Source organism: Embiotoca jacksoni, unplaced genomic scaffold (assembly GCF_022577435.1).
Source record: "Embiotoca jacksoni isolate LCO1_2020_lvr unplaced genomic scaffold, fEmbJac1.0.p SCAF_1, whole genome shotgun sequence".
Taxonomy (NCBI): Eukaryota; Metazoa; Chordata; class Actinopteri; family Embiotocidae; genus Embiotoca; species Embiotoca jacksoni.
This window is the reverse complement of record NW_027185229.1, coordinates 11,905,356-11,920,740: the sequence shown is the minus strand read 5'-3', so window position 1 is coordinate 11,920,740 and position 15,385 is coordinate 11,905,356. Positions and strand designations below refer to the sequence as shown.

Here is a 15,385-nt window from a genome sequence, read left to right as displayed (position 1 = left end):
TTTGACCTGTTAATGAAAACCTGAGGAACGCTGAACAACATTTAGTCAACTTATTAAATAGTTGACTGTCAAAAACCAAATTGCAAACAAATTCCAATTCTCCCATGTCAGGTTTTCCTTTGTTAAAACAAAGGAAAACCTTTGTAAATTAACTTAAAACAAACTTCCAACATCTAGTTGAATCAATATATTTCCATTCATGAAACTAATAGAAGCGGAATGTTCTAAAGAATGGGAAAAAAAAAAAATCAATTCACTTGTGTGAGAAAATGATTTGCTTAAAATGTAATAGGTCCTTTTGTTTTTTCTTGAGAATATGACCATGCATCAAGATACAATGTTGAATTTTCACATGACCATGTTTTGCAAACTGTGGCCTGCTCACCATTAATATAAATTGTCCTTCATTTCAATCTTACAATATAAACTCCTTTACAAACACCATTTTAGGTTGACATAAGAATATTATATTTGTCCATACTACCACATTTATTTCATTCAAATAGCAAATTGGACATGGTATTAAAGGGGAACTTCATCTGTCCAAAGTCTGTGTTGGGGAGTACTGTATTGCCTTTTGAATAAAATAAGGCATCTAACATATTTTAACTGTAGGTTCTTGGAAATTGTGACAATAATGTTTTGCTATTTGCTAAATAATTGAGAAAATAATAATAATGCAAATAATTGGGAGTTGCAGCTTTAAACAAAAGTTGGTAACCACCGCCAATAAATACCCTGGTCTCTTTCTCTGTAGATGCAGTAATATACCTGTAAAGGCCAGCCACATTATGGATTCAACTTTAAACTGCAGTCCAGTGCTCTGTTTAGCAAGCTATCTATGTGGACGGAGCTGTCATGTTTTCAGCAATTGTTATTTTCCCCTTGCACAGCAGGTGACAACACATTTCTTCTGGGATGAAATCCCTACAGGCACTGAGGGATTTGTGTTTATGTAGCAGCACAGAGGAGCCTGAGGACACACCATGTGACTGTGGCCCAGCAGAGGGGATGTTGGTGCTTACACACCACAATAACTACCATTAAGATAGGGGGAACAGGAACGTGCTTTACACCTACACACACGTGGAATCCCATGAACATATACATGCGAACATATGCTCCACATCTTTTGCGTCACCCTCCCTTTATTGCTTCCATACCCCACAAACAGGCATGCACACACTCAACATGCAACAATAAATACAGCTATGTGTACTGTAAACTTTAAGGAGCTTAAAAGGAGATTTAAGAAGCATGTCACTCACACATCTTCTGGGAAATGTGCACGCAGTATGCTCAGACTCTTCCGTGACCTTTTCATACGTGATTAGCAACTCCAATCAACTCACAGTGTCACTCTCACAAAATACAGCATATCCCATTTCATGCTGCTCATGCTGCTGTCATGTTGTTGGCTGCTTGTCAGTGAAGTTTCTCTACACTACGAGGTAACTGCTACATTATGTCAAAACTGTAAGGGTTTGTGGAGAAAGGATTCTGTGAGCTTGCCATGGATGCTTTGACAATGACATGTGATATTATTTCAGAGAGCTGAAGTGCCCAGACAGATTGAGGGAGAAATATGATTGAATATGGGATTGTGAAAGAAGATTACTCATGGAGATTGTAAATGTGTCGTCTGCTAATCAGATTAAGAGCTGAATAATCCCAGATAAAAAAAAAAAAATAAAAAAAGAGTAACCACTGAATATGAGTCATATACAGTATCATCAAAAAGTAAGGCAGGAATAAACATGTCCTTCCTAATAGTGCAAAGAGAGATTCAAATGTGTCACCATTTCAGGGGGCCTTCAAAAGGAACTTCAGTGTTTCATTTGACAGGGAAGTCACAATTTGAAGGATACTGAAGTTGTTATTTAAACATTGTTGCTATGTGACTGAGGAAGCAATGAATTCAGCAGACTTTTTAAACCAAAGAATCATCATATAAAATAGCTTTGACAAAATTATGAATACCATAATCCTAATTGGAGACACCAAGAGCACCCACATGGGTATTTGCATTACTTCTATTAAATGTGACTCTTTATTCATCTATAAGTGGTTACATGATCGTTAAGAACATGTATTTATCTCAAATGTCATACAGATATAAATTTATTTTTACATTACATTACATTTCATTTAGCTGACGCTTTTATCCAAAGCGATTTACAATAAGTGCATTTCAACCATGAGGGTAAAAAACCCAGAACAACAAGAGTCAAGAAAATACAATTTCTTCAAGAAAGCCAAACTACAAAGTGCTGTCAGTAAGTGCCATTTTAAGTGCTACTAAAGTTCTACTGTTCAAGGTAAAGTCGGAAGAAGTGTGTTTTTAGTTTGCGGCGGAAGATGTATAGACTTTATGCTGTCCTGATGTCGTTGGGGAGCTCATTCCACCATTTAGGAGCCAGGACAGCAAACAGTCGTGATTTTGTAGAGTGTTTAGCTCGCAGTGAGGGAGCAACAAGCCGATTGGTAGATGCAGAGCGGAGTGAGCGGGCTGGGGTGTAGGGTTTGACCATGTCCTGGATGTAGACTGGACCCGATCTGTTCGTAGCATGGTACGCAAGTACCAATGTTTTGAAACGGATGCGGGCGGCTACTGGTAACCAGTGAAGGGAGCGGAGGAGGAGCGGAGTAGTGGGAGTGAATTTAGGAGGTTAAAGACCAGTCGAGCTGCTGCATTCTGGATGAGCTGCAGAGGTCGGATGGCGCTAACAGGTAGACTTGCCAGGAGGGAGTTACAGTAGTCCAGACGTGAGATGACCAGAGCCTGGACCAGAACCTGGACCAGAACCTGCGCTGCCTTCTGAGTGATTTATTATGTAAAAATTACTTGCAGGGCTAGCTGACTAACTTCTGTAGAGACAATTGCTCTTTAATGATCTGCTTTGCTGGCAATAAGATACCTCATTTACTAAAAGCAAAAACTTCATGTATTTTTACAAACTGTAGTTTCCCTCTTTTTGTTTAGCTGAAAGGTTTGTATTTTTTTGTAAAGCATGTTGTACTCAAGTTTATTCAAGTCAAGAGAATTAACTAAAAGTTTAAAAAAATTGTGACACAGCTAACATGCTTTTAAAGCTTCACCTGTAGCATTATTATGCCACGTTCACATTACATTTAAATGACCAGTTCGCGTCGACTGTCAAGTGGTAATTACAACTGGAAAGTTAAAATTTAGCTGACAGCTCCAAAATAACTGACTTTGTATCGAACTATTGACATGCTAGCAAAAAGTAAGCAAACATGGGTGGATTATATTAGATCTGTTGTCAAAGGTAAATAAATGCTGGAATTTAATAGTGTAGTATTCAACAGGCGTTTTTACGACTGAAATGACACTCTTGTACAGTAGCCATAGTTTTTGGCTACTGTACTTTCCAGCTGTAATTACCACTCGACAGTCGACGCGAACTGGTCATTTTTTGCTTGCTAAGTAGTGTGAAGTTCTCTGAAGAATTATAGCTATTGTTGGCTCTTTCTGTATTGTTAGAGTTAAATATGGTAATATGGGTCTCTTTTGGACCGAAGCGAATCCAGACTATTCTTCAAGTGCAACAAAAAAAAAAGTACTAAGACAGCTAAAATGTACAATATTGTGAGATGCAGCTGCCATCCTGAACTGCCGTGAATGCTTGCTATTTATAAACGTGCAAATTATTCCCATCTTTCACCCATTCTATACAACATGAAAGTGGCAAAAGTTCCCTTTGGAGTCAGCATTGTAATGACAGTTTACGATTGGTCTATGGCACAAATTTGCCCATCAAAGATGAAAATGATACTACAATTTACCCCTGGAGTAAAACCACTGATCACAGTGATTCCATTAAAATACATTGACTTTTCCTGGACATTTTGCCATTAAATGATAGGAGAGGCATGATAAATGCAGTGAATCATCTGCTATGGCTCTTACAATCACCATATCTCAACCCTTGCAACTGAACACTTGTGGGAGATTGTGGAGCAACTTGTCAGACAGTTCTCTGCTGTCATCCTTAAAAACACCATAGGAGGGACACATATTTTGGAAGAATGCTGTTTATCCCTCCAGTTGAGTTTGTCCAGGAATTTTACAGCAAAGTTCAGAAAATGTTGTGGAGGGAGGCAGTGTTTGTAAAACAGGTTGTGAAAACAGTACAAATCTCATGACATTGTCATGAACTTAATCTTAAAAAAATTAGTTGACTGCAGATCCGTCAGCATTCACACAAACAAATGTTTGCAGCTTCGGAACAAAATCTGAGAAACACTTGTGTGATCCATCATTTTAAATGATGGAGATGTGTTCACTACAACATCTAAATAACGAATTTCATCAGGTAGCCTTAATATACCCATTTCCAGTCAAGGACACGTTTGTAAAATCTTTACAGCAACTTGGAAGACATGTAGTAGATGTCTAATAGAAGTTACGTTTGGCAGTATCTGACCTAGGCCCTGGGAATGAGAACGGTTTGTATATTTATGTCATTACCATGTAATTTATCAGTTACCATTGCTTCTATTGCTAAATTTACAAACTAGTAGCTATACACATGAATGCACCCTATATAGTCATGGGTTATAAGCGAAAGATGCATCCTCTTCCTGTGAGTAGCATACTAATACCTTCCAGTACTTCCATATTCCCTTGGAATCTCTGTATTACCATCCCCACCCATTTCCCAGGCCTTTTCTTCTGTCCGAACACGTCTTTCTGCTTGGACAAGCCCAGGCTGCATAACGGGCAGGACAGCTGTTTGACATGCATAATGTGTCCTCTGGGAGCGCCTCTGGCAGGTGGAAACCCACCAGAGCCTCAGGCATATACTGAGGGTCCCACCACTATGGGAAGGTCTGCAAACATATGGCATTGGATAGGGATGTGCAGAGGTTTTCCTTGATGTGATTAAAATGCAACGAGGTCCTCATGAGGGAGGGAAGATGGCGTTGGTAATAATGACTGTCAGGCTGACAGTCATTATTCTGTTGTTATTGACTGTCAGGCTGCTGATGCCACACTGAGATGCATCTGCACTAAGCCAAAAGAATGTCATGAAATATGACTGCACATGACTGAATACGTGAAAGATTTTCTGCAAATCTCAGCTTGCGGTGGAACATTGCAAGCACATAATACATATAATCTTTTTTTTATTCATGTTTTATTTTTCCATATATAGTTAGCTATTCAGGGTTTGGAGCAGGGTTGGATTGCTGCCCAAAGCAACCAGATGAAACATGAAACTGTACAATATTCTTTCTATTCAGAAGCAAGGAAATTGTTTCTCAAATAGGACCTTGAATGGCCATCCCCCTTATCAGGGGGGTGTCAACTACACAAACAAACATGACAACACACAATTCCAAATTAATTTTGACCAATTGAAATTTTGACCAATATTCTTTCTATTCAGAAGCAAGACAATTGTTTCTCAAATAGGACCTTGAATGGCCATCCCCCTTATCAGGAGAGCGTCAACTACACAAACAAACATGACAACACAAAATTCCAAATTATTTTTGACCAATTGAAAATTGTCAGGACAGAAAAAGGTTTCTCTTTGGGTCAAATAGCCCTCAGAATTTGGAAAGATGCATTTCATGAATATAAAAGCATATTCTGTTGTTATCGCGTCACATTCCCCTTTTAGACTGCCAGCAGACTTCTGTATTTCTTTGCATCCTGGACTCATTGCGCTATTGGCCTTACCCTCATTAGTCATCTTGTTACAGGAAATTTACTTGAAAACACATACCATTGCATATCTTCTGAAAGGCCAAACTGATTTGCAATAAAATGAGAACACAAGTCAGATTGATGACTGAGCTACTTCCTGAATTCATGTGCCTAGTAGAGCATGAAAAAGCTTTGACACTTAGGCACCACATATTTTTACTAATTTCCAATATAGTACTTCTAATCACATAAGCAGTAAAATCAATCAAAATAATGTCAATCAGTCTGTATCATTGACTTAGTGACTTTTAAATGATTGCTGCAAGTCACATATTAATTGTTGACTATTGTGCGTCTTTTAGAAATGTGAATATTTATTCTACTTTCCAAAGCATCTCTTTTCTTCAAATTGTCTTTGTACAGTGTTAAAATTAGCATCAGCGAACAAAATATAGCAAAGACAGTTCAATTATTATTGCTTTGAAATGTTGTTTGAGTTCATACTTGAAGAGTCGACATTGTTTCATATCTTTGAATATCAGAAATAAACAACATTGTAATTAAAATGCATGACGACCTGACATAATAGACTGGTCATTTTTTGAATATTCTATAGTGAAGTGAAATAAATTGGGCTGCACGAATACTTTGTCAATTATTGCTACAAACAACTCTTACGGTATAATGTTGATAGCAATGCATTTGTTACACAATTAAACTGGTTTAATACTTGTTTCACTTGGAAAATAAAACAAATACAATGTGTTGACGGCCTGGCGATTTTCACTATCAGCTTGACGTCTGGCTTCAGGGGAGACATTTTAAGGCTTGTTGTTAGCTCAGCTAACCTGAGCTTTTCTGCAGCCTGCTGACCCAAAGTGCAACGTTGGGGCTTGACTAAGCAAATGGCCGATGCGGAGCAAGTATAATTCTGTTGCAGTCAGTCATAGCACATGCTGTCGCTAACACACATGCAGGGTTTCTACTGATCCTCCCCATCCTCGCACTATCCTCTCGCCAAGGTTACTCACCTATATTGTCTATGACTCAAGAAGCACACTGCTGCTGGCTTACGCCTTTATATGTCTATGATTCTCAAAGTAACTCAGGCATAACCTGTACTTAGATTTTATTCATCACATCACACACATGCCAGCCGGATTTGCAGGCAGCCTCTTGCAGGCCACAGAAACAAATTGAAAGGGCTGTTTTTTTTCCCACGGGCTGCTGCCGGAAAAGGCCTGCAATAGGATGTTAAACTTTTCATAACAAATCTAACCAAAAGAGCAAAGCAACGCTGTGTCACCACTTTTTTTTTTTTACTTTACTTCCGTGTCTGTGGATTTCAGCCTCAAGCTCATTAGTTCCTGCTGAAGCTAAAGCTATAAAACCACTCATACATTTGTACTTCATTTTTTTTCAAAAAGCCTTTGTGACATTCCAAAAACAGTGGGGGTACTGCAGTTTTAAGAAAACATTACTCAAAAGTAAAAGACTGCATATTCATAAGGGACATATTCTCAGCAGCGCATTTGGTGCTCGGCTGAGTATTTAAGGCATTACACAACAAACATGTTTGTGGGATTAAGTGTATATAAACTGCAGTGTGTTTATGTCACCTAGTAGAAAGGTATAGAACTCTGTGACATGTGGATAAAGAAGCTGAGAACAAAGTCAATACTTGTTAGCAATAAATTGATGGCTTTAGATTCGATGTCCACACGGAAAACAAAAAATACTACCAGACATATTCTTCAAGGAGCTAAAAGCATTTTCTAAAGGCAAGCACAGCCTCATGCTACTGATATTTTTTTTACATGTGCCAGTAAAAACAACTATAAAATAAAATATGTCAAATTACAAACATGCACCGAAGCGTTACAATCATGCCTCCATTAAACACAGCACTGCATTGTTTCTCAGTGTGAGCTCCCACCAATTTTAAATCACTATATTTAATGCCCCTCATGTCCTTCCAGGCTAATGAAATCCAAGTGATTTAAGAATAAGAAATTTGCGGAGTTTTGGCTTTAGGTCAAAGGATAGTATACCTGGAATTTTCCCTTTGCTTTCGGCATGATGTGAAATAAACCAATCTAAACTGCCAGATTACAGACAGTGTTCCCTGCCACGAGCAGGGGCAAGTGCCATTTTAGATGCAACAAAGCAGCCCATCAGGTCAACAAAGAAAACCAGTACTGGCAAAATGCTTAGCTCTTTGCCTGCTGATTGATTGCTTTTCATTGTTGCCAGTTTGAATACTCTGATCCTCTGATGGGCTGCTTGGCTCAACGTGTGTGTGTGTGTGTGTGTGTGTGTGTGTGTGTGTGTGTGTGTGTGTGTGTGTGTTTAGTGCCAACAGCCTAGCCAGGATGTGTGGGGAAAGCCTGTTGAATCTTCATTTGGTGTGTGTTGTTTTATATTCTATTCTGAAAATGAGGACTGCAAGTGTGTAGTTATGTGCCGATATTTACAGTATGTAGTGGCACGTCAACCGTATTTCGGAATGCGAGTGAAAATTAAAGTTAAAGGGCTAAAACCTGCAATCAAAGACACCCTCAAACATTCTAAACCCAAATTTTAACGTGTGGGCACTGGAGCAGAATGAGCCAAAAAAAAAAAAAAATCAAAATACTCTGTGCTTGAAGCATCCACTCAATGCAAGGACCAAAATAGCAACCAAGTGACTAGTTAGGTTATCCAACTGAATGAGATGGTGATAGAAGCTTCTATTACAACTGAGAGATGTAACTCACTAAAATGGACTTCTAATTGACAGCTTGTATTGGCTCTGTTTATTAGTGAGGAGACAAGTGTCTTGAGGGTGCTTTTTATGTGCCTGAAGATGCCTGACATGCTGGAATTATTTCTCCGTTGGTCTTAAAAAACAAACCCAAATTGGATTACTTCAGCACAAATAGTCAGAAAAAGTCCATGAAGCAACTGTCCACAGAATAGAGAAAATAAAATGCAGGCGTGTCAGCTGAACCAGTTGGAAATGAATCTAAAATTGCAGATTGCCACAGAGCTTGCCAAATTTTCACCAGGTAAAACCCCAAAAGGATACAAGCTCAAAGTAATTAAAATCAATTCAAGGCAAGCATTAGTTTTACCACGGTAGGCCAGTGTATGAATCAGTGATATCTGTTTGGTGGATATCAGCTTGGGGGATGTAATCCAAGCAGCTGTTGCATTTAGCGGTTCCAGTAAGAGATGAGAGAAGGCTACAAAAGGACACATCTGCTGCAATTACAGAGAAAATATAAAGAGCGTTGTTGGAAAGTTTGAACTCGGATACTGATGAGCTCAATGCCAAAAAGGCCCATTCAATGCATTCTTGGTACAAGTGTGTGCTGCAGATGAAGGAAAAAAAGCCCCATATATAGAAAATTACTTGTGTATGTGCAGTGTTTTAACAGAATTGTTGGGCATTTTGGGGAAACCCCCTTCTTTCTTGCCAAGATTATTCAGAACACTAATGCCACTCTCATTTCTGAAGCTACAGCTATAGATTTTTTGAATGGGAGTGTTTTTTGGGGTTTTTTTTTTGGAGCCAGTCCCGATAGGCTCGTCGTGGTATTACACTGTTGGGGTCTTTGCATTGACTTCAATTTATACATTTGTATATACAATCTTTAACAGGGACAATTTGTTCATGTAATTATTTATGTACATGTTTGATATTGACCACTTACTCCATAGCTTTTATGTACAGTACGTGAGACTTCCAGTCATCCCTACTTCAAATAGTTTCCAATCTTAATGCCAGGCTAAGATCAGTAGAATATGGTTAGCTGGAGCTTCACACGTCCTTATGCCATTACCTAAATTCACTACTTCTGATGAGTGCTCTGGCAGGCCATCTGAAAATAATCCCATAGTTAATTTGATATTGGGCCTTAAAAAGTGGAATGTTTGGGGGCGTATCTGGTTTGATTGACAGCCCTGTGGTGAAGTAAGGTTTCCTATATAGGTGGGTGGGAATAGTGTCTTGGGGTTCTCAGTCAGATGCAGTCAGATCAAGTGGCAACCAACTTTGACCTCACCCATTGGTTTGTGAATTGTCGTTAAAGCCTCAAGTTTGATTTGTTGGCCATCACCATCTTGATAGTTCAGAGCAGTTTGGGGACATAAGCGACCATATTTGGACGAGCTGGGGAGAAGTGGGCGGTGGACCTGGCTCAATCTGATTGAAAACCAGAGAAAACTATGCCACGCCCACTGATACTGAAACCTGACTGCACCCTAGGCATGTCAAATAAACCAGATATGCCCCCAACCCTCCCTGTCTTTGAGGCCCAACATCTGATGATGTAGTGGTAGTTTGCCGCTTGGCAATTTATTTATTTTTTCTCTAGCTGTCGACAAGACAAAAATAGATTTAGTGTTTGGCTCCTGACAGAGAAGCTGTCGCACTTCCCATGACCCAGCTACAACTAATCACACCAACACAATGCAAAAATCACTTGGAAAGGTTCCAGTCCCTAGAGCGAAAGATTTATGGTGTTGATAATCAAGTCAGAGTTGCCACTGAAACAGCTGGATCTTAAAAAGCACCAGTCCAAGAAATATCTAAGAGCTTTAAACTACAAAACACTTTAAACAACCCCCCCCTCGCCTCTTTTACAGCTAAATCCTATAATTTTCAGTGTGAAACAGACATCTGTTTGCTTTCCGATTAAGTCGAACAGCCATTTAAAAAAACAAAGAAAAAAATAATGCATTGTTTTACCTCCGGAATGGGGTGGAGGGCCACACAGCAAAACCACTCCTTGACCTTCACGGACTGATACAGAGCTTCTTCTGTGAGTCTTGAAGTTTTCCAGGTCTGAAAAGTAAAATGAAAACAAACAGTCACAGGCAGATACGTCTGTACACAGAATACATGAAAGCGCTGTCATTAACAAATTGCTATTTTTCCTCACTGCTGTGTTTTCCTTCGATTGTTCTCCTATTCAAGGTCACATCATACTAAAACAGTGTGCAGCAGGCGGGGTAAACACTGCTGGTTGCCCGTTTATTATAGAGCTCACACAGATAAACACACCACACACTCGCACAGTACCAGAAGGTTCCTGGCCTTTGTTTCTCTGGACTGCGGGAAGAAAGTGAAGCCTTATCCTGACAAATACAGTAAACTGTAAGGGCCAGGGTTCAAACTTGCAATGTGTCAGATCGCAGTGAAAACCACTGGACGTCTGTACTTCCCTCGTAAGCGTGTAAACAAATGATATACAGAAACATGAAGCTTTGCAGGTCTGCTATTGTACAGAACATTTTAAAAACTGAAAATAATACTTTAAGAATATCTGAACCTTCTGCAGCAACCAATATCAACGGTCTGGGTGGTAAACAGCCTTTGGCAACACCTCAGGCCAAATTGAACCCCGCGTGTATCTGTGCTGTGGATATCTAAGACTCATTGTGGTGGTGCCACAGGTATGACAAATACGTTGATTTAAGGGGCCCCAATTGGGACATTTCCTGAAAAGATACAGCACAAACTGGTTAAAAAGTGTTAAAAGTTAAAAGTTTTATGGAAAGAGGCACAGCTAGAAAGAAAGAATTAATGCTAAAAAGTCTGAAAAAAAAAAGGATTCCACAAACATGTCTGAACGGTTGTTCCTGAGGACTCGTGTATGTTAGACATCATATTAAGGTGGTGTTGGAAGGCTGGATGCTTTATTGTGAAATTAAATAGGTAAGAATAAATGTGTCTTCATGATCCCCCACACACATCCACGCTGGGACTTTAAAGATGTTTGTGTGACTCGATAACATGACTATCGCCTCAAGTTTTAATACTGACTGTTGTGTTTGGAATGTAGGGCCTCTTCATTATTCACATGACCAAGTGAAACACACATATTTTAACTTTGGTAATTAATATATGTTAAGAAGTAGGAAATCCCGACAGAAACGCAGACTAAATGTATTTTATTGATATTTTGCTGTTTTCTATGCATTTGTGCTTTGTCAATAATTGCCTCTTAGCTGACACTGAAGACACCCTGATCTGTAGATGAAGCACACATTGAGTTAGCAGGTTTGACTGTGCAAATAGAAAATACAATTTTTAAATTGTGCATTCTCTGCTACGTGGTTAATTGAAAGACTGATGTCTAGATGCAGGTTTGTGTAATGTTAGCGTAATATCTTACTAAGTTGCTTATCTCCCCTGTTGTGTTTCCTTTACAAGGTTTTCAGGCCAAGAGTCCCCAGAAAGTCAGAACACCATTTCAAGGTTCTGGAAGGTACCAAGTATTTGATTGAGGAGGGCGTGAAGCAGTTTTTCAAATTGAAGCTTGAGATGATTTCCTTAAATGTGATGGGGGAAACTTTTTTGAAACATGGTTATGAATTTTTTTTCTGAAATACCATTGTAAATATTTCTATGTATGCAATTTGTTTGCTAGTTTTGCGATTTAGGGCAAGTCAGGAGCAGTCTATACAAGTCTGCTAGTTAACGTTAGGGGATTCTGCTGCCAGGACTTCATTCTACCTGTGGACCACAGTGGTTTTGTCTGGGCATCATGTTTTTGCTGTGTTTTCTTATAGGATAATAAACATGTGGTTGGTCCCCACTTCATCTCTGCCGAAACCCTCCTGCTTTAATTTAGCCTTACCCAGGCATCTTAAGCGTAAGGCTTGTTATTCTCAATTATATATCATTGAAAACACAACAGATTACACTTAATCTGGAATCATGGCAAAGGATGTAATACACCTGTCTGTTCACTATTGTGTCATGGTTCCATTTTCACCTCACCTTGGCATGAAAGTAAGGGGCTTTGCTTTAGCCACCACAATCCACGTGGTTAAGTTTATGACTGCTTGTCCAATCCTCGCTGTATGTTTGTGTACTTCTCATACCCAAGTGACGCAAAATGTTACACATACACAGTATCTTCTATTGGACTGATTGGCGTATCACATGCTTTTGCGTGATACTTGGCTGATAGATTGATATTTTATTAGAAATACAAACTAGAAAATAAAATCTTGGTTAATATTTGTGATTTTGTTTTTTTCTAAATTGCATTCCCTTCACACCTGTCTATGATTCAAAGTATATATAAGTATCAGGAAGATGAAGTTTACTGTGAACTGCAGTTTTGGGAAGCCCATAATGTGGTGATAGACACAAATTTGGGTAAAAATCCGCTAAAACTAATCTGCTACTTTAAAAATAAAGAAATAGAACAAAATCTGGGAACATTTTGACAATTAAACTATAAAAGCCTTATGAAAGTTCCAATGAGGTAGGCCAGAAAGAAAAAAAGTCTCTAAATGTTTACATTATAGGGACAGATATTGAAAAAAATGTTTTAGAACATCTTAGAATATGTGTTTTATATGTTAAGAGATTGAATGCAATTACATTTTCGGGGATTCCTGGATATGAGTTAAGTTTCCATTCTAAACATTTCCAGAAATTTGAAATTGAATAAAGATAAATACAATGCAAATGTATTTGTGTTTCCTTCCAACTACTATTATCCAAATATTAGGTATTGGGGTTCATATAGATAGACAGCTGGTAGTTATTTCAGGTGTCATTAAACCATTGCAGAAGAAGAGGGTACGACAAGATTATGTAATTAAAAGAGCACTAGCATATTTTGCTGTTCCATTTTAGAAAAAGCTATTTATTTAGTCGGATCTCAATTGTTTCCAGACAGCTGTTTTTTTAAGAGAAAAATAAAATGCACATAAAACAGGTTGATGAAAACACACATATTGGTTGCCTCCCAGTGCTTAAGGACCAACTGCTTTGTGCTACACGACTGTCAGATCCAAGCACCACTTCCTACCTCGTAATATTATCAATATTATTTGTGTGGTTTCATTTCTTTTCCTGGACTTATTTCTTTTGACAGCATGTTGCTTGTAACAGAGGACATATATACCTCCTAAATAAATGCATACTTAAAAGAAAGGACAAAATAAGGAGGACTATTACTGAACCCTGCACTAAAAATACTAAGTCCAGAATGAGCTAAATATGATTAAAAAAATAATGAAGGTTGAAATCAATAGTTACACACACCCACACTAATATGAGCCAAACAGCATTCTGCAGTCTCACTGCTAAGCGGAGAAGGGTTCCTGTGGCAGGTCACACATCAGGGGTTTTAATAGCTCTGGTGGTAATCAGGTTACCTTTCATTCATCATGCCCACCACCACTGAACATTACAAAGCTATTCCTGGTGTGGTTGTGACACCAAAAGTACTGTTAAACCAATCTAATTTTCTCTCGACAATTGATGGAAACAATAGCAGGTCATAACCACTTCCGACAATTGGCTGCACTAATGGTGGATAGAGCTTGGTAAATGTAATTCATACATCACATGGAGGCTTCATGTCTGCACTGATAACTGAAGTAGTGGAGGGATACGTATGTTCCCATGGGAACTACTTAAACCTGCCAGCTGTTAAGCAGTTTAATATAATAATGTACAAATATTTTAAATTAAGAGAAAACATAATTCAGTTACTACAAATTTAATTTAAATGGCAACATAATTAAATTAAATTTTTAATTATCTGACTTTTTTAAATGTATTATTATCATGTATTATTAGTTTACTTGTACTTTTTTTTTTTTACTTGTATTTAGTTCGTACATTTAGCATAGCTGTTTTGAAGTCAAAGGTCAGCCATAAACATGATCAGTTTATTGTAGAAATGCGCTAAAGATAGACCGTAAATTAATAGAATAAGACAGCTGATATAGTGTTGCAACTTTATCCATACATAGTCTCCAAAGTGGAATCATTAACCTTAATTAACCTTGCTCTATAATACGCAGCGTATTGTCACATCAGTGCGAGCAGCAGTGCAGACACGATCACTCTCTTCGCAGACCTGCTTGTCGCAAAACTGCAACCATTCCACTTTCAAACGAGATTACTGATTAGTTCAGCTCCAAGTGATCTAAATGTAAAATTATTGGGCTCACTGATTTATGAAGAGGACTATAAGGTCAGTTAATATGTGTCATATTGGCTTCAGGGCAAGTCAATTAAGAAGCAGCCTTTAATTATTTCTTTAAACATAAATCTCTTCTTAACCCAGGAGCGCAGTTTAACTAATAGCTATTTGAGACTCTTAAGCCCTATTAGGAGAGCCATTCCTAATGTTTTTCTAAAGATTAATGCCAGATTTGGCCCTTCGGGGTCAATTGGATGTGTCTATTTCATGTAAAGACTATGCAAAAACTCTTAAACTAGAAAAAACAACAACGCATAATGCACTAATTACCTGGAATTAAGTCATTCATAATGTTTCAACAGAGTGCTGCATTTTAAGGTCTACTACTAGTTTTTGACAATACAGGTGCAGCATCTATAACATCCAGAGAAGCCTACCTTCCAATTTTGTTTGTTATGTTTGTTAGCAGATATGTATTGTGATGTTACTGAAGACCAACAAAATACAGCAAGGCTTTTCTTTTCTTTCCTCCTCTGTACCTCGAGGGTGTTTGCACCTCAGCTCAGTCAGGTACAGGAGCTGAGAAAAGCACCTCGGACAGCTCAAATTCCTTCCCGGTGTATACACACACAGAGGACACTATGGATTACTTCGCATTTTAAAAGTAAGTTGTCAAAACACACTTGTACGAGTGTACTGCTGAGGAAGTGAAACAACGTGGAGCTGAGGTTCATGTTGCCTCTTGCTCTGGCGGGGTGGCAACAGCACA

At 38.5% G+C, this 15,385-nt stretch overlaps 1 protein-coding gene across 3 annotated transcripts in view; it reads right to left on the bottom strand.

The window, feature by feature from the left end:
• Positions 1-15,385, bottom strand: part of cntn4 (contactin 4) — a 151,727-nt gene that overhangs the window by 67,266 nt on the left and 69,076 nt on the right. For all 3 annotated transcript variants that reach the window (XM_069166838.1, XM_069166761.1, XM_069166917.1), the window contains exon 5: positions 10,410-10,505. In XM_069166838.1, coding sequence (XP_069022939.1) covers positions 10,410-10,505 — 96 coding nt within the window. The remainder of the gene's footprint in view (positions 1-10,409; positions 10,506-15,385) is intronic.